Genomic DNA, 20052 nt, shown 5'->3' with positions numbered 1-20052 from the left:
ACAAAATCTTAGGCATTGGTCTATTTGGACCCCACTTCCCAGTAGGAGAGCCAAATGGTGATCAGCGAGAGGCTGCTTGTTTTCTTTCTTTTGGAGGGCACTTGCTTTTGTGCTATTTAATTGGTGTCTTAAAAAAACATTATTTTGTATGAATGTCCCATAGAGCAGCTTTTGGTTAACTAGTTTATGACATAAATGATCTAGAAAAGAACATCCTCTGCTAATTGAAATTTCAGTGAGCCTAATGAAGTTTTAATTCATCATTCTCATCGAGGGCCAGCATTTTCCAGGATGGAGTTCTAAGGAACACCAAGGCAGTAATAGATATGGGAAGCTTATGCCTGTTGGCACAACTACCAAAGCCCAGCCTTGGTTTGTCAGGGACCTCACTTAGATGTGGCCTCTCTAAAGTTGTGCACACCATACTACACATACAAATGCACCTGAGTAGTACACCTGGTGTAGCCTTAAGTAGCTGGAAAAAAAATTGGGCGTCAGGCAAATGAGGGGGAAAAACCCAGAGATGGACTTTCACAGATTTTCAGAATGGATCTTTGTGAGATCAGATTGACATAATGACTTACTAATAATAGACCACCTTTCTTGCTTTTATAACAAGGCTTAATACTTTTTTAAACGAGTTTATTTATTTTGGGGACACCTGGGTGGCTCAGTCGGTAAGCATCTGACTTTGGCTCAAGTCATGATCTCACGGTCTGTGGGTTCGAGCCCCATGTCGGGCTCTGTGCCGACAGCTCGGAACCTGGAGCCTGCTTCGGATTCTGTGTCTCCCTCCCTTTCTGCCCCTCCCCTGCCTGCACTCTCTCTCTCAAGAATAAATAAACATTAAAAAAATTTATTTATTTTTGAGAGAGAGAGAGAGTGTGCATGCACAAGTGGGGGAGGGGCAGAGAGAGAGGGAGACACAGAATCTAAAGCAGGCTCTGTCTGCCCTGACAACCGACTCGGTGCTTGAACTCACAAACAGTGAGATCATGACCTGAGCCAAAGTCAGATGCTTAACCAACTGAGACACCCAGGCGCCCCCATCAAGTTTTAATACTTATAAACGTGCTATCACATTTGTTTATTTGAGCAGATACCCCAACTGGTAACTTACTCTCAGGATTAAGGATGCCATTATTACATCTGTCCCTGAGTCTTTGCTGTCTTTAAAAATTTTAATTACTTGGAAACATTGTGTGTGTGTGAATGAATACACATCCAGTGTACCAGTAGTCATTTGTTAAATAGAACCTTATTTATATTATAATCTTATACCTCTCTCCTGTCTGAATCCTTTGTCCCCCCTGACCAGAGATATTGTCCTGAAATTTGCATGTTTCAAGCTCTTGCTTTTCTCCATAGTTTTAGTTATAAGTCTTTGTTCTCATAAAAATGGCATTATTCTTCATCTTTTTTAACTTTACATGAATCTTCATGTACATTCATGTGGCTTGTTTATTTTGTTTCTTAGTATTGATTGTGAACTTCATCCATACTGATTCTTTTAGCTTGAGTTCTGTTTGTGGTTTATCTTTATTTTTATTATTATTTTTTTCATAAGCAGAAGTTAAAAATGTTTAAGGTTTATGCTTTTTATGACTTGAGATCATAGTGATATTATCCCATTTTCCTCTGGCAGCTTTAGAAGCTGTGGTTTTTCAACTTTAGGTCTTGAATCTATCTGGTATTGATTTTTGTGTATGCTGTGAGGTAGGGATCTTCCCCCCCCCCCGCCCCCCCACCAAGTGAAAAGGCAGAGCATGACCATCCACTACTTTGCTTAAAATTTTCTAAATCTTTCCTTGTACCTCAGAATTAAAGTCAAAGTTCTTAAAATGGCCTAAATCTTTTGTCCTATGTGATCAGGCCTCTGAAATGTCTCTGACTTCATCCACTGTGTTTACGGTGAATACTGGCCTCTTGCTTTTTTAAACACTCCCAAAATGTTCCTGCTCCAGGGCCTTTGTACTTGCTGTTCCTTCTGTCTGAAATTTTCATTTATCTACATCGCTGGCTTCCTTACTTCTCGGGTCTCTGCTCATATGTCGCTTTATCAGAGTGGCCTTCTCTACTCACCCTAGCTAAATTCACATACACACACTTGATATCTCTCTTCTCTGCATTCTGCTTTGGAAGAACTTGCCTGAAAAACTTTCCGGACCTGTGTAGTTGTGTCTTGAATTGGGGGCTGGGGAAGGGGGTGTGGTGGGCAGTGTTTTAAAGTGTTGATTTCATTTTTTGAATGGTTTTAGGACTATATAGGGTTTTCTGTTTCTTCTTAAGATTTAATAAGTTTGCCCTCTTTATTTAAAAAAATATTTTGAAAAATTTTTTAATGTTTTTAAATTTATTTTTGAGAGAGCACAAGTAGGGGAGGGGCAGACAGAGAGGAGGACAGAGGATCCAAAGCAGGCTCTGCACAGACAGCAGTGAGCCTGATGTGGGGCTTGAATTCACAGTGAGATCATGACCTGAGCCAAAGTCGGATGCTCAACTGACTGAGCCACCTAGGTGCCCCTAAAAATATTTTTTTATTTTACTTTTTGAATAGTTAATATGTGCACACAATGAAAGTGTTCAAGTTCCAAAAGCATGTACAGTGACAAATAAATCTTTTCCTCATCCCTTTCTTCTAGCTGTCTAGGTAGGCATATTGTCGCTTCCATTTTATGCCGAATTTATTAAAAAGATTGTTTCTTTAAGATTTCATTTTTAAGTAATCTCTACACCCAGTGTAGGGATTGAATTTACAACTCCAAGATCAAGAGTCACATGTTCCACTGACTGAACCAGCCAGGTGCCCGTATCCCAAATTTAAAAAATAACACATGAGTGAGGTCAGTTTGGTCCAACTATCTATCTGCTACTGTTCTGTTCTCCTTTGATCTTCAAGTCTGTGTGTGGAGATTCTGTTCCTGTCAGAGTCTTCCCTGATCTCAGCAGAACCCCTATTTTTTAAATGAACACAGATGCCTGTCTTTACAGTCCGATGGCTTTTCTTTGGCTCTGTGGGGACATCTGCTCTGTTCATTACTTTTACCTGCATCTGGGAGTCCCTAGGGAATTTCTCCTTGGTCAGTGGCTTCTCTGACTTTATTGGAATGGCTCTTCCTGCTTTACTGACTTAGGACTGTGCCTCCCCTCCCCAAGAGTCAGGCTTGAACTCAGGAGGGCTGCTGCTCATGGGAGTAATTCATCCATTCACAGGTATAAATGGAAGCACCTAGTATGTGGCCCCTCTCCTGCCATCAGTTTCTTGTCGGTTTCCCTCGTTTCTTGTTTATCCTCTCAGAAAAATATGCCTTGCATATATAAGCCTATACATATATTCTGTTTTTACATAGATGGTAGGATACTGTGTATGTTATTCTGCACATGACTTTCTTTCACTTAACCATGTATATTAGAGATATTTCTGTGGCTATGCATAAAGGGCTGCTTCATTCTCTTACAGTTACCTAATACCCTACGGGATGTATATATCATAATTTACTTACTCTGTCTCCTTCTGAAGGACATTTAGGTTGTTCTCCTTTTGCAGTGGACTTCTAACCAGTGTCCCTTACACATCTCTAATCAGTCAGTGTTTCCCATGGCTATAAGATAGATGTCCTTAAACCTCCATCCTGATACTGTCGTTTTCCTGTTCAGAAACCTCCAGCAGCTGTCTAGCACCCACAGAAAAAACTGAACTTCTCCTTGAGGGTAAAGCCCAGCACCACATGGTCTCCACCTACTTTTCTGCTAGTGTCCTGTGCCTAAAGACACCCCCTAAACTGGTGACTTGAGGTTTTCCCAATGGACCTTTGTTTTTATGCTCAGTATTTTTCTTGTGCCTGCAAGACCTTCCCCCTAAACCCTTTGAAGGGGAGGAGCATTTGCTTCCTTCCTTCTAGGCTTGTCACCTGTCCCCCCAAACCCCTCTTTGGAGCAGCTGCAATCTCAGTATTTTCACTCAGTCTCCCACTAGCACACCCTTCCTAACCAAACCATAACTGGATGTTGGCTTAGGTAAAATATTTAATTGTTCACTAGTCAGGGCTTTCTCTTGTAGACTCCAGATTTCTTGTGGGCAGGGACTATTCCCTGGAAATAGGGAATACTAATATGAAAAGATGTATCTTGACTTCCAAGTAACTTCCACATAAAATAGTGAGCCAGATACACAAAATTAAAATACACAACACCATAGACCTTTGTTTAAATGGGAGTGTGCTCAGTAGGATAAGAAAAACATGGGCTTAAAAAAAAAAAAATCTCTGGTCCCTGCCCCAGGGTGTGGCACATGGTAGATGCCCAGTAAGTGCATGTTGAGTAATAGAATAACATAAAAGAAAGCATTTAAGGCAAGCCTCAACGTCTTGCCAAAAATCCACCTTTTATCATAAACATACAAATAAGCCCACAGATAGGGTAGATGTCAATCAAATTTTGAAGGAAACGAGGCCAGGGTGGGAGAGGGTGGATTCAAGTTTCAGCAAGGGAGGGAGGCGGAGAAGTTGCACCCGGGCAGGGTCTTGGGCCCTGCGGGTGGGCAGGGGGAGGCGGGGAGAGGGGAAGGGGGAGGAGACTCTGGCGTCCCTGCCCCGCCTCCCCCACCCCCTTTCCCACCCCCACCCCCGGCGGCGGCGGCGGCGGCGGCGGCGGCGCAGGGCTGCCGCGCGGGTGTCGGCAACAGCTGCAGCAGCCCGCGCCGCCCCCTCGGCCGCGGCTCCCCGGGCGAGCCGGAGCACGGTCGGCGGCTCGTGGCGCGGCGGCCGGGGGAGACGGGAAAGTTGCCTGCGCGAGCGCCGACATGCCGGGCAGCGACACGGCGCTCACCGTGGACCGGACCTACTCCGACCCGGGCCGGCACCACCGCTGCAAGAGCCGGGTGAGAGGCGCGGGCAGGGCGGCGGTGGGGGCGCCGCGCCGAGGGGCGAGGCCGGGTGGGCTTCGGCTCCGGTGTTAGCCAACTCTCGCTCCCCGCCTCTCTCCCCTCCCCTGCTGCCACGGGTCCGCGCCGAAGGGCCTGGGAAGGGTGAGGGGCGTCGGAGCCCGGGTCGGGGGCAGAGCAGAGCCGGGCCCGCCGTACCCCGCCCTCCGCCGCTGCTCGGTCCCCGCTCGCCTGCCGGACCCGGGCGCCCGGTCTCCCCGACGGCCCCGCGCTCCGCCGCCCTCCGCCAGGGAGCGCCCGCCGCGCGGCGCCCGGACGCGAGGGAATCCCGCCAGCCGCGGCCCCGCCGGGACGGCTCGCTCGCCCTCCTGACCGCCCGTGCTGCCCGCGCCTCCCCGGCACTCGGGGTTGCGGGCGCGGGGCAGAGGCGGCGGGCCGGCTTCCCGGCATTGCGCGGCGGCCGCCCCGACTCCGCCCGTGTGAAAAGTCAGCCTTCGCGCCGCCGTCCCGGAGTTCCCAGCCGTGCGGAGCGGGCGCCCTCTCCATTGTTTGCAGTGTAATTTGCTGTTGCTGATTTTGGCTGTGGGCGAAAATAGCTCTCAGAGCAAGCAGCAGAGACGAGCCCTGTAGTGCTTCGAGATGAAGACGGAGGCCGCAGCCTGAGCGCCGGTCCCTCCCGGGAGCGGACGCCCCCGTCGGCTCGGGAAGGTGGGGGGGGACCTTGGCTCTCCTGGGCAGTTCGGCCCTCGGCGTGTCGTCCTCCCCTTGAGAAACCGCAGGTCCTCCACCCTGGCACTTGTTCTGGCGGAGGAACCTGGAGTTGTGCTTTGCTAACTACTCGTTCGAGATCGCAGCATTTGAGTGTCAGCCTCCCTGTATGAAGTCCACAGGTAGAGTTTTGCTCAAATTCTGGCCTGTCATCTCCCGAGGTCGAGAGGCCACTGGATGGGAAAAGCGGCAGTAGTGACAAATGCAGTTCGGCCTGTGTTGCAGGATTTGGGTGTTTAATCACCATTCGGAGAACTAATCAGTTATCCTATAAGTGAAGTAACTAGTTCCTGTTTTCCTTTTTTCCTTTAGTATCTTGTTAATCGAGTTAACAGAATGGTTTAAATTTTTACAGATTGAACTTATTTGGTGGAGTAATACTTACCTCCTGCAGCCACTTCACGCTTCTCCACTCCCCCAAGAGAATTCTTATGTTCTTCACTTTAGTTTTTTATTGAGGTGTATTTGACTTTGTTTTGTTTTTTAACATACAATGTTGTATTTAGTTTCAGGTATACAGAATAGTGAGTGATTCGACAGTTACACTACAAAATGTTCACCATGATATGTTTTGCATTTTCTTTAAAAGTTTTGTAGCAGTTTGTTACGAAAATGACCATGAACTCCATTTGGAAGAAAACATTGGTGAAAGATCATTGGTTACCTACAGTTAGAAATTTTTGGAAGGATGTCTGCTGGTTAACACAGAGTTAACCAGGAAGAAAGGTGAAGATCTTTTTCTAATGCATTTGTAATTGGAGGAGTCTATTAATGTTTCAGTTGACAGAAGAAATTTCAGGCTTGAAAAAAAGTGTGGAAGCTTGGTTTCTCTTGTCACAACTGTGATAATCTTTGTGTAAACAACAAGATTAGTAATCTTTGAGGGATGGGTGGCTCATTGTGAGCTCATTTAAGCGATTTGGCAAAACTGAACCTTTGCAAAACCGCTCTTCGTATTCTGTGAAATGGTGCTGATAGAGTTCCCACCTGAGCTACCTAGATGGAAAGTGGCAAAGCAAACGTGTAACTTAACTGCAGGCTTAGTTTGCCTCCGCTGTTTCTGCCCGTGTTCCATTTCCACACACCCCTTTTCTGTTAAAGTACCACAACCTTATGCGAAAGGGGTTTCTTCTTTTCTTGAAAGTTCTACAGGTGATGTTATAGTTACTACATTGTTTTGTTAGCATGGGACCCCTGATTTTTTGTTTTTATTTTTTAAAGTTTATTTATTTATTCAGAGGGTTGCGGGGGAGGGGCAGAGACTGAGGGAGAGAGAGAATCCCAAGCAGGCTCTGCCATGCCCCGACACGGGGCTCGATGTCACCAACGGCCAGATCATGACCTGAGCTGAAATCAAGAGCCAGTGTTCAACCAGCTGAGCCACCCAGATGCCCCGACACCTGCTTTTTAAAATAGATTGTGTATTAAACCTGAGTTAGACATTATATGTACTGATTATGCTAAATTAGCTCATTGGGCAAATGAAGTCTAGTGAGGACTGGAGGAACTCAGACCAAGGAGGACTAGAACTCTAGTAGACAGTGACAACACATTCTGTTGCAATGATGCTGCGATCCCTGTGTAAACTTTTTGACTGTCTACTTTTAGGGTTTTGTTGTTGAGATGGCAAGGAATAGAACTGGAGGAAATTTTGTAAACGCCTCTAACTTTTCTCAGGTGAGGCTGATGTAATTTTGAGTCTGTCCTTAAGGCTGCAGTAAGCCTGCTGTGATGAAGGGAAAGTACCAGCAGTCTTCTGTGTGGAAGGTATTTTTCCCATCAGATGATTCTAGCTCCTGTTTTGTGGAACTCCTTTAGAGTTAACAATAAAGACGTATTTTCTTTACACTCAGAAAACATGTGAGGCAGAAGGAGAACATCTGGCAGTATTAGGGTTTAATTTCTTGATGTCACCTTCCCCTTGGCAATAAACTATCTAGTACAGGATTTTATGAGAACCTTTTTGTGGACTCTTGGTAAATTAGCTCACCTAAAAATACTATGAGGAGAACTGGAGGTGCATGTGAGGAGTTGATTAGCCTTTCAGAGACAGGCAGTTTCCTCCCAGGAAGGCTCTAAGACTCTAAGACTCTAAGAGATCAAGTTCTTGGTTACCGAATGGTCATTTTTTTTTTTTTTAATTTTTTTTTTCAACGTTTTTTATTTATTTTTGGGACAGAGAGAGACAGAGCATGAACGGGGGAGGGGCAGAGAGAGAGGGAGACACAGAATCGGAAACAGGCTCCAGGCTCCGAGCCATCAGTCCAGAGCCTGACGCGGGGCTCGAACTCACGGACCGCGAGATCGTGACCTGGCTGAAGTCGGACGCTTAACCGACTGCGCCACCCAGGCGCCCCTGCGAATGGTCATTTTTTAAGTTCAAAACTAACACCGTGTTGAGATAACAGGAAACATACACATCTCTCTGGGTGAGCTTGGTTAAGCCTTTGAGACTGGAATAATAATGAGGCAGCGTACTATTTTAACATTGCAGAAATCTATTTTTACAGCCAGGTGGATTAACCTAGATATCTTACCCCCCCCCCCCCCCCGCAGTGAAAATGTAATATAACTAATGAATTCCATGATTATCTCTAAGCTGACAAGTCAGGATCATTCACAGTTTTAAGCTTAATCTGTGTAGAACTCAGAAATGATGCATGTTAACACACAAAATATCCCCCTACTTTAAAAGAAAGCATGCATAATTAGAATCCTACCTTTTTTTGTGCCCTAGATAGTTAAAGCCTGTCATCATTTTAAGAACACAGTCAGTCTGCTTTGCTCTAGATTAACTGGTTTTTATTAATTATGTGTGAATCAAATTTTTGTTCTAACTTTAGATGTTATAAAATGCCACTTTGAACCACTTGTGGATAGTGGTCAGCAGCTAGGAATCTCTGGTCTTGTGACCTGGATCATATCCCGGCTCTTCACATTTCCCAACTGAGTGACCACTGGGGCAAGGTCTAACCTCTCTGAGTCTCCAGTTCCCCATCTGTAACAGAGGTGATAATAGTCCCTACTTCAGGGAGTGAGTGCATCATGAGTCTTCAGTAAGAGAGCATTTGTTAAAAAAGAGAAAAGAAAGAAAGAAAGAAATGACTAACAGAATCGCTCGTCATCCTGAGTACTTACCTTCTCTCCATCTCTAATCTGTCAGCCGTCCCACTGGGCCTTTCTTTGACATTTCTCTGGAATTGGTTCCTTTCTCCAATGTTCCCAGTCATCTCCCACCTTAGTGTAGCCACTTACGACTTCTGGAAGAGAGAATGGTGTATTCACTTCCTCATTGCTTTATGATTTCATCAGCCCCTATTCCATCCTGCCCGCAAGGGCCAGAGTATTCTGCCTACAGAACTGCTTTCCTTAGGCTACCCCCCAGAAGGCAGGTCTTGCACTAGTGATGCCATGTACCCTATAATCATTCTCTGTCTTAGTTTCCTCTTCTACATCCTAGGGGTGTTACGAGGAATAAATGCAGTAACATCTATAAAATGTCTGGTACCCAGAAAGAACTCAGTAGATGGTAGCTATTTTGATAGGTTTTTTTTTGTTTGTTTTCTTGAGAGCGAAAGAGCCTGAGCTGGAGAGGGGCAGAGAGAGAGAGAGAGAGAGAGAATCCCAAGCAGGCTCTGTGCTCAGTGTGGAATCCGTCACGGAGCTTGATCTCACCACCGTGTGATCGTGACCTGAGCCAAAATCAAGAGTCAGATGCTTAACTGAGCCACCCAGGCGCCCTTAGATGGTAGCCATTTTTGTTATTACTGTATGAGAAGTGATCATGAGCTTCAAAATGGGAAAACTGCTAATTTTGTGAATAGAATAGATTCTTGCATTTTTAGCGTTTTGTTCCTCCGTGATACGGGTTCCTTATCACATTGATTGTTTACGTATTTGTCGCTATGTTTATAAACTGTAGACACTGGCACTTTGGGAACAAGAGCTTTCATTCATTCAACAGATGCTTGCTGAGCACCTTTTATATGCTAGCTGCTATTCTAGGCATCGGGAATATAATGGTGAATGAAGCAGCCTCTCTCTGGAAGCTTAATTGTATTTTATTTTGTGATTGTATTTTATTTAGACTAGTGGCCCCAGGAAATACCCTCCTATTTTACAGGAGGAAATGATAGTAAGTATAGGAGTCTCTAACATCTGAAATAAAACCTGTGTTGGGCACGGTGGCTACCTGTAGTACCTGTGTAAGTGTTCTGTGGTTTGGAAATAGATCCTGAGTTGCCTGATGAGTAATGGCCGAAAGCATTCAAGAAGGGGCTGTCCTAGCCCTTCTCAGAGTGGAAGTGGTTGGGCAATGATGTAATAAGTTGATGATCGCACGCTTACTTCCTGGGCAGGAACAAAAGTGGGTGGGAACAGACTTCTGTCTCGGGGGGGGCCCCTGACCTGGCAAAGGGGTAACCTGAGTAGTTTGTGAGTCCACCTTTAATCAGTGATGTGTTATATTTCGAAGAGTTCATTACAAGCACGGCGAGTAATGATGAGTGCCTCAAGTCCAGTTTGTCTGAAATTCAGGACGGACAGGTTGCTGTGGGGTGTGTATTTCGAGCTGGGCTGTGCTGCTGGCTCACCGGTTCTCCCTTCAGAGGAGAGCAAACTGCCAGCCACCAGCACACCCGCTTGTCACATCCGCTGTCGAATACCGAGACAGCTGCTCCCGAGTTGGGTGGCGAGATGTGTTTTGCTTCAGAGCCACTGCCTGAATTTCCAGGGCTGCTCTTAAGGTCAGAAACCAACCTGATCTTTCTGGATGGAAATTGCCCATGTCTTGACTTAGGACAGGCTGCAGCGTTCAGCCCTGTTGTTTCCTTATTGCATTTTTAAGTTGTTAGTGGAGGGGGTTGGTGAGAGAGAAGGAAGAGAACCATGAATCACTCTACTGTGAATCAGAATGAGGACTTTACATTCCTTGGAAAAGGAACATCAGGATATATGATCTGTGCGTGATCCAACTGCTTCCATTGGATTGGGGAAAGGGGGGTGCTACCGAAGGAAAACGGTGTATTTGTTGATTATTCCTCTGTAAGGAGGCAAAAAGAACATAAATGAAAAGTGCAGGAACAATGTTAACAGCCAGCATGTGCCAGTTCCTTACTGTATACCAGCCACAGTGTTAAGCACTTCGAATGCACTGTCTCCTTAATCCTCACAAAGCTTATTTATAGTTCCATTTACAGGTGAAGAAGTTGAGGCCTGGGCAGTTTAAATGATCTGTCCAGAGTCTCGTGGCGGTTTGGAAATGGTAGAGCTAAGATTTGGTGAATCCAGATCTAATTGCAGAACTTGCATTTTAACCACTTCCCGTCTTCTGTCTCAGATGAATACTGGAAAGCCGCTCAGTCTCAGTAAACCTGTCCAGTCCTTGTGAAGACGGTTGTGTTCAACTTCTGCAGGGTGCCTAGCCAAATTGTGTTTGGGATTCTTATGACACAGCACTTTGCCAGTCTTTGGTGTATATGGTCTTATGTGCCTGGTAAACTTTTGTTGAATGAATGGTGTAGAGTGATAATTTATGAACTTTTTATGATGCTTGCAGTACAAGATTTTTGCCACTATTTTGGAGAAGTCTTAAAGGCTGTTAAATAAGCTCATGATTTAACAACATCAGGAAAAAGGGGCACGTGGGTGGCTCAGTCAGTTAGGGGTCTGAGTCTGGCTCACGTCATCCTCTCGTGGTTCATGAGTTTGAGCCCCATGTCAGGCTCTGCGCGGACAGTGCCGGACCTGCTTGGAATTCTCTCTCTCCCTCTGTCTCTGCCCCCACCCCACTTGTGTTATCTCTCTCTCTCTCTCTCTCTCTCTCTCTCTCAATAAATAAGTGAATAAACAAACCTAAAAAAATTTAAAATGATTATCAGTAAAGTACCATCTTCTAGCCTGGTGTTTGGTCTCCAGAACGTGAGCAATTGAAGGATATAACAAGGGCGGTTCTTCTTGTGACAGTCTGGTCACAATCTGGCCTCTGCAGATCTCCCAGTAGAACTTTAGCTTCTCTGGACTGATGGCATATGCTTCTCACTATGTGAGGCAGAGTATTGGAAAGTAGACCCAAAGGTTTTAACCTGTTAGAACTGGAAGGGGATTTAGTCATGAACTCCAGAGCTTTCCCTTTGTGGGAGTAGAAAAGTGACAGCAGCCAGACTGTAACCAGTCAAACCACGTAACTAATGCTGGCTGACTAGGACTAACCATTATACCAGTCTCTGTCTTAAGAGAATTCCTTAATAGAAAACTGCTTTAAATATTTTTAGATACCAAGCTAATTGCTAAGTTATATGGGATAAATATCTTGAAATTTAAGTAGATGGAGAAATTTGGAATTATTTTCAGTAGAGATTTAATTGGTGAACAGATTTTACATTTTGCGAGTTTTCTAGGTGGAAAAAAATTTGGATGATTTAGTGTTAGGCCATCATCTTCATGAACTTGTAGATTTTTTTTATTAAAACATTTTTTTAAAATATTTATTTTTGAGAGCGTGAGAGCGAGCGGGGGAGGGGCAGAGAGAAAGGGAGACACAGAATCCAAAGCAGGCTCCAGGCTCTGAACACAGAGCCCGATATGGGGCTCGAACTCATGAACCGTGACGTCATGACCTGAGCCACAGTCCGGTGCTTAACCAACTTAGACACCTAGGCGCCCCTGGAAATTTTTGGTGGGACTAGGGTGAGGAGGGTGTGACATTTCATACATCAGACTATGTAGCTGCACTAGATGTTTCGCTACTTTTAAAAATTACCTTTTCTGATTTTATTGTTGTTTCCCCTCCATCCACCCCAAAAGTGAAGTTTTGCAAAACAAATTCATCTTTGTCTTTACCTTCCGCTGTTGGGATAGGATATTGGGGAAAACACATGTGCCAGATGTGTAAGTCACGGAGCACATTATATACACATTTAACCTAGAATGCAGACCTCTGAAGCTTTCTGTTCCTGTGAGACTCTAATTGAGGGCATCTTCCAGCACCAGGTGTTTTTAGCATACGTAATTTTCATGCAGCATAGCCCCTAAACAAACCAGAAACATCATCTGGTTCTTAGCCAAAGAAACAATCATCTGCCCCCACACTGGGAGGAAGACAGGGGTAGAGTCGGTCGGGCACGTTGCCCGTCCTCAGAGAAGCGCCTCCCCCAAGGGAAACTATGTGAATTCTGCCTTCCCCGGCCAGGAAGTAAGGTGTGGCTTCACATAATAGAAGACGTTACTAGTTGGATGTTCCACAGGCACCTCAAAGTCTATGTGTCTGACTTCATTCATTCTCCCAAGTCCCCCCACCTGGATAATACTTTCCCTGTGCAGTGTATTCCCAAACCCGATGTTTGGGAGCTCCCTCAGCCCCCCCCCTTACCCCCCACATCCAATGGTTTACTTCTTAGGTTTTCTCAACCACTGTTTCCTCTTGATCCCCGGCATCACTTTCTTAGTTTACTTCGGGATTTGAAGATGAGTGAAGGGTTGAGATGGACTATGGAGTCAAACCTGAATGTCCGCCCTCCACTTACCAGGCATGTGAACAACCAGGAGAAGTGGTGTTAGGAAACCCATCGAGGCGTTTATTGTTCTGACGTTGAGTCACTCGTTATCCGCCACAGAGTTCCCCAAACCTCAGTCATTCCCACACCTACACAGAGCTTTGTACCACCTGTGCTATTATTTACTTAATATTTCCATATCCGTTCACTCCTTCAAACTTTTTTATTTTTAAAGTATCAGTGTTCCTGTTTTAGCTAAATATTGTCTGAGCCCCCAAGGCCTGCAGTTTGAGATAAAGAATATTAGCAAACGCTGGAGCTTTCCTAGAGCAGAGCGCTGTTAGCACTGAACAGAGACTTTCTCCTGGATGAATCACCTGCATGGCCTTGAGGGTTGTTTTCAAGGAAGTTACTGGCTCACTGTGATTCTGTGTTACTGCTTTCTTTTCATGCCACCTAAAATAATTCAGAATCCTTTTGGAAAACACTGGTCTTAATGTATCATCTCTTCTCATTCTTTTAGAAATACTTCTTTTAGACCCACGACTTAGAAGATGCTTAGAAATATTTTTTCATGGCTGGTGAAAATTTGAGTGTTTGGAGGTGAACAGAAACCCACTCTGGTGATTGGAAGGCAGCCTTGTCTGGGTGGGAATACTTGGAAGAGGTTGGAAAAATGAAAGACGTACCTGTTCCAAGCCAGATGTCTCATCTTCTGACGACCTGAGAGAAACTGAGGGGCCACAGAAGGCCTTAGGCTAAAGAGTGGAATGTCAGAAAATAAGGACTCTGGGAATTTCAGGCAAGGACAGAAAGTGGGTGGAAATGAAATTTAAGCTCTCTGTTTTTCTGAAGTAAACTTGAATTTAATTAAGATGTGTATGTAGGCTTGTTGTAAGGAAATTAAATGGTGCCTTGAGCTGCAGCCTTCCATGGGAATTTTGATACAAGTGCTTGTCCAAAAATAAAGTAAGCCCTCAGTGAGAGCTCTGCTTTAGCACCTCAGCATATTTACTCCAGTGCGTGCAACTGTGTTGGGGCCAAAAGTCCCTTTTTTCTGTCTTTGTAAAGATACTGTGATCATCCAGAAGACGTGGAACTCGATCTCAGATAGTGGTGTACTATTTTAATCTCACTAATTGGAACAGGCGGCCTGTATTTGAGACTGACTCTCTAGTTGGCATAGGTTTTAATTTATCTGAAAATATGAGGCCCATTCAGTAAGAGCTGTTCGGGCTGTGTATTGGCATCAGGCAAAGTGCTTGAAAGCTTCAACCATAAGCACAGAAGGCTGAGAGGAAGATTGAAGAAACGGAGCTTAATAGTTTGCTGCTTTGATTCAGTTCTTCACTGTTGGGCGCAGAGCTAGTCAGGGAACATGGTGGAGTGAAGCAGGTGCAGACGCTTGAGAGGGCCACTTGTAAATATTTCTCCCGATGAGGACAGTGTCTGAAGTGTCTCCTTTGAATCCACCCCAGAAGATGGCATGGTTGAAGAGGACTTCACGCAGTCCTCCTGTTTTATAGGAATTAGCACATCTTCAGGCATGAGCTGAACAGGTGTGCCCGAGTGACTCAGCTTACCTCAGGCGCTCAAGTTGAGATACTCTAAGACACTTCTGTTGACATCAGAGATGGTCTCTAGATTATAACTTCTTCAGAACTGGACCACTCCTTTTGGTTTTGTTTGGTTTTGAAACCGTCAACGTATGCTTGGCAAGGTGTCTTGTGAATCCTTCCTTTAAATCCTTCAAGAGGACAGAATGCCAGTTTCTTCCCCTGCCGCCCAGAGTCTCTCATGTGATCTTTGTCTTTCTTCCGCTCTCAGCCCTTGGAACTCTGGCATCCTTCTTTGTGGACTCCCATGGCTCCCCTCTGTGCCTGTGGACACCTGCTCCATCCTTTCACATGGGATGGTTGTGTTCTTTTTATCTACACATGGATCTCGGTACGCGGTCGGGGCTTTGTAAATACTGATGGAATGAATGCGTGAATGTGGGTATGTTGCAAAATTGCACTATGGGACTTGAGAAGCTGGAAAAGATACTCTACTCTTGAGCCAGATCAGTGCAGGTCAATCTACCTTATTTTAATTGCTGACAGGATTCCAGTTTATGGGTATTCCATAATCTATTTAATATGACTACCTTGTTGAAGGACACATACATTGCTTCCAGGCTACCTTGCCTGTCCTTGGACATGCTCCTTGTGCACATGTGAAGAATATATTAGTTAAGCTAAATTCTTTTTTCTTTAGAACAATTTTTTTTTTTTAATGTTTGTTTTTTTTTTTTTTTTTGAGAGAGAGAGAGTGTGAGCGGTGGAGGGGCAGAGAAAGAGGGAGACACAGATTTCAGGCCCTGAGCTGTCAGCACAGAGCCTGACATAGGGCTTGAACTCACAAACTGTGAGATCATGACTTGAGCCGAGATCAAGAGTCGGACACTTAACCGACTGAGCCACCCAGGTGCCCATAGGCTAAATTGTTAAAAGTGGAATTGCTCAGCAAACAGTGTATGTATTTAAAAAAAAAAAAAAAATTTTTTTAATGTTTATTTTTGAGAGAGAGAGAGAGCATGAGTGGGGGAGGTGCAGAGAGAGAGGGAGACACAGAATCCGCAGCAAGTTCCAGACTCTGAGCTGTCAGCACAGAGCCCAACGCGGGGCTCGAACCCACAAACTGAGATCATGACCCGAGCTGAAGTTGGATGCTTAACCGAATGAGCCCCCCAGGCCCCCCAGAGTATATGTATTTTAAATTATGATACTGCTGAATTGAACACTGTACCTCCTTTGTCACACGCTAGGAGCTAGGGGTACAGCAGTGAATGGAACTGATAAGAGTTTTTGTATACCCTTCAGTGCATGAGCATGCCTCAACTCAAAACTTTCTGACACAGTGTATTCTAAAATGTTTTGATCCCGACCGTCTGCTGCATGAAAACTGGTAGCTCGTTTTAATTTATATTTTTCCTGATAAAATTAGGTTGGTCATATTTAAACATTTTTTATTTTGGAATAATGAGAGACCCCCAGGAAGTTGCAAAAAATAGTATAGGGATGTATCCCTCCCCCAGATTCTCCCAGTGGCTACATCTTATGTAACTTACTAAAAAGGTTGATCATATTTTCACATATTTCATCATTGGGCTGTGAACTGTTAATAAATTCTGGCCATTTATCTACTGGGTTATTAATCTTTTAAATTGTTCTGCAGAAGTTTTTTTTACTCCTTAAATAAGTTGTTTTGTCCACATATCTTCTCCAGTTTGTCATTCCTGACTCTATTTTCTACTATTGTGTAACAGATTACTATAGATTAGCAACCTAAAAACCTATGACCATGTCACAGTTTCCATGGACCAGGAAGGCAGGTGCAGCCTATCCGCATCCTCCACGTTGTTCATGATAAGGTCTGGTTCGTATTTATTCAGAGTTTGCTGTATGCATCCACTGCTCAGACTTCCATCAGGCTAAAATCAAGGTGTCAGCCAGGACTGCAGTCTAGTCCGTAGTCTCACTGGTTATTTACTGAATTAACATCCTTGCAGCTATAAGACTGTGGCCCTCAGCCCCAGAAGCTGCCCACTCGTCCCTGCCACTTGGCCCTCTCATAACGTGGTAGTTTGTTTTTTCAAGACCAATGGAACAACTCTCTTGCGTTTTGTCTCTTCCTCTAGACCCTCTCTTAAAGGGTTTACCTGATTAGGCCAAGTATACCCAGATAATCCACCTTTTGATTTACCAAAGTCAGCTGCTTAGGAACCTTAATTACATCTGCAAAATATTTTCATGTTTGCTGTATAATGTAACCTAATCTTGGGAGCGAAGCCTCCTCGTAGTCACAAGTCTTGCTCACACACAAGGGAAGGGTATCATATAGGTTATGGATACCAGCAGGTGGGAATCTTGGGGACCATCTTAGGATTCTACCTACTACACTGTTTCAACAATATATTGTGTGTGTGCTGAGCATAGAGCCTAGCATGTAGCAAACAATGAATATTAACCAGACCTTGCCATAAAGAAATATAAAAATTTGAGGGCTTGTAGGATTTGTATCATTCTTACAGTGGCCTTTAAGATTCTTTTAAAAACCCAAACACCGTGTTCTTCTAAGACATTTTATTTATAATTATTTTTATAAATTTTGTCTTTAGCCAATTTTTTACAATTTAAGTAAACTCTGTCCCCAACATGAGGCTTGAACTTATGACCTCACCATCAAAGGTTGCATGCTGTGCTGCGTCAGCCAGGTGCCCCAATCTTTGGCCCATTTAGAATTTGTTTTCCCTTTAACAAGTCTATACATAAGTGACAGTTATTCCTCTATCATTTTTTGCATAGTTACCTGCCTTTAAAAATATACTGGTGTCCACATCTGTAGTTTTATTTTTAAAAATTTCTACTTTTTCTCTGGGTTTTAAAACTTTTTTAAAAAGACTAGTGAATCAAAGTTTATAATTTTGGTACATTTTTTCTGGATTGATATCCCCTTCCCTGCTCAAACCAGGATTGGAAATGAGCATTTTGAAAACTCTGGCTCATTCATTTAAGAAACTTTCAAACAGACATGATTCTAGTGCCATTTGTAGTAAGGAAAGACCAAAAGGTGGAGGGGAAGAGATGGTGAAGTTTGTTGTTTTTTTAAAACATTTGCTTTCAGCTTTCTCTCTCGAACTAGATAATGCCTCTCAACAGGTTCTATTTACTGTAGAATCCTGACCTTCCACTCCATACTGTTACAGTATGAAGAATGTGTATTGTTGCTTCCTACACCGGCTTTGCTGCCCTCCTCACCTGTAGCTGACCATCCCAGCTGGAGAGATGGAAGGGCAGGGACTCGGCCCAACTTCGTGCTCTGTGGGGCAGCAGGCCTCTTTCGGGCCTGCCCTCCTCTTTGTAAACACGGGTGCCCTCGTGCTGTCCTCGTACTAGGACATTTAAGTTCATTTGTCACTCATGTTAGGGTAATGAATTTAAGAAGAGTTTGTACCCAGCTTTTTTAAAAGCTTATTTCTTTATTTAAGTTTATTTATTTATTTTGAGAGAGAGAGAGTGTGTGTGGAAAGGGCAGAGAGAGAGAGAGAGAGAGAGAGAGAGAGAGAGAGAGAATCCCAAGCATGCTTCATGCCATCAATGTGGAGCCCGATGTGGGCTCGAACTCACGAACCGGGAGATCATGACCTGAGCCACCCAGACGCCCCAAGTTTATTGTTTTGAGAGAGCGAGCGGGGGAGGGGCAGAGAGAGAGAGGGAGTCAGAGAATCACAAGCAGGCTCTGCGCTGTCATCGTGGACCTCGAGATCATGACCTGAGCTGAAACCAAGAGTTGGACGTTTAACCAGCTGAGCCACCCAGGTGCCCCAAGCTGTTCCTTTATTTGGCTTGATTATCCTTGTTTGTAAGTTACCCCTGTGGCTTGCTAAATATCACTAGGTATTTAGGGGTTGTCCTGTGCACGTATGTTAGTTATTGAGAGGTTCACCTGCCTTGTCATCTTCACATATGACACGGAAGGAGGTTAAAACTGTTGTGTGTGTCCAGAAACTAACACTTACCATTTCATAACCTGACCCAAGAGCATATTAATGGTGGAATGAATATGCCTTCATCATGTGTGCTTTCATTTGAGAAAGGCATCATGTTTATAAAAGCCTCCTGACTTTAAGCAATTACCAAGTAGTGTTTGTTGTATGAAGCCAGCCAAAGTTTACCTCCTATACTGAGCAATTTAGAGCTACTCACTGAATTGGCATCTGTTGGGTAATCTTCTTCTTCTTTTTTTTAATGTTTGTTTATTTTTGAGAGCGAGCGAGCAGGGGAGGGGCAGAGAGAGGGGAACAGAGGGTCCAAAGCAGGCTCTGCGCTCACAGCAGTGAGCCTGATGTAGGGCCTGAACTCGTGAACCATGAGATCATGACCCCAACCGAAATTGGACACATAAACGACTGAGCCACTTAGGTGCCCTGAAGCAAGAGTCTTCTTTCATTCATTTATGTCCTGTGACCACCTTGAAGCCCCAAAGGCTCTTCTACCCAATCTTGGTCTGTTTTCAGCCCTCAGAAATGCTCTGTTATTGGGTGAGTGGGAGCACATTAAATCCTACCATTGAGAAATTTGACTAACAATGATCTGATGGCAAGAAAGTTTTTTTTATCTACTGAGGGCTCAAATTAAGCTCTCATTTTTATTTTTATTTTATTAAACATTTTTTTTGTTGTTTGGAGCACCTGGGTGGCTCAGACGGATGGTTAAGCATCCGACTTCAGCTCAGGTCATAATCTCATGGTTTGTGGGTTTGAGCCCCACATCGAGCCCTGTGCTGACAGCTCAGAGCCTGGAGCCTGCTTTAGATTCTGTGTCTCCTTCTCTGCCCCTCCCTTGGTCATGCTCTGTCTCTCTCTCAAGAATAAATAAACATTAAACATTTTAAATAAAAGATTATTTTTTGTTTATTAATAAACTCTTCACTCAACATGGGGCTTGAACTCACAACCCTGAGATCAAGAGCCACATGCTCTATCGACTGAGCCAACCAAGTGCCCCTAAGATTTTTTTTTTTAAGTTTATTTTTATTTATTTTGAGAGAGAGTGTGTGCACACACACGCTGTTAGAACAGAGCCTAATTTCAGGGCTTGAACCCATGAACTGTGAGATCATGACCTGAGCCAAAATTGAGTGTCAGAGGCTTAACGGACTGAGCCACGCAGGTGCCCCATAAGATCTTATTTTTAAAGGAAGTCTTAGAGTCAGAATGAGAGCTCTTCAGCCTTGTTGCTGTTTGAGGACAGTTTTGCAAACTGAGCCCCACTCCAGCAGACGTTGGGAGCTTTTATTTCTTTGGGCAAATAGGAAATGAATGAAATGGTTTTGTTTTACGTGGCTATCTTTAAAATTTTTTTTTTT

The 20052-nt window shown here is 44.3% G+C and overlaps 1 protein-coding gene across 2 annotated transcripts in view; it reads left to right on the top strand.

Annotated features, from left to right (window-relative positions):
* TMCC3 (transmembrane and coiled-coil domain family 3) overlaps nt 1-20052 on the top strand; it is a 270963-nt gene that overhangs the window by 197395 nt on the left and 53516 nt on the right. Inside the window, exon 1 of one of the 2 annotated variants that reach the window (XM_049627505.1) lies at nt 3744-4879. The exons of the other annotated variant lie outside the window; for it this stretch is intronic. Coding sequence (XP_049483462.1) covers nt 4802-4879 — 78 coding nt within the window. The 5' untranslated portion in view covers nt 3744-4801. Of the gene's footprint in view, nt 1-3743; nt 4880-20052 lie in introns of those variants that run through there. 2 annotated transcript variants of the gene reach the window in all.

Source organism: Panthera uncia, chromosome B4 (genome assembly GCF_023721935.1).
Source record: "Panthera uncia isolate 11264 chromosome B4, Puncia_PCG_1.0, whole genome shotgun sequence".
Taxonomy (NCBI): Eukaryota; Metazoa; Chordata; class Mammalia; order Carnivora; family Felidae; genus Panthera; species Panthera uncia.
Note: the sequence above shows the minus strand (reverse complement) of the source record. Positions and strands in the feature narration are given on the sequence as shown.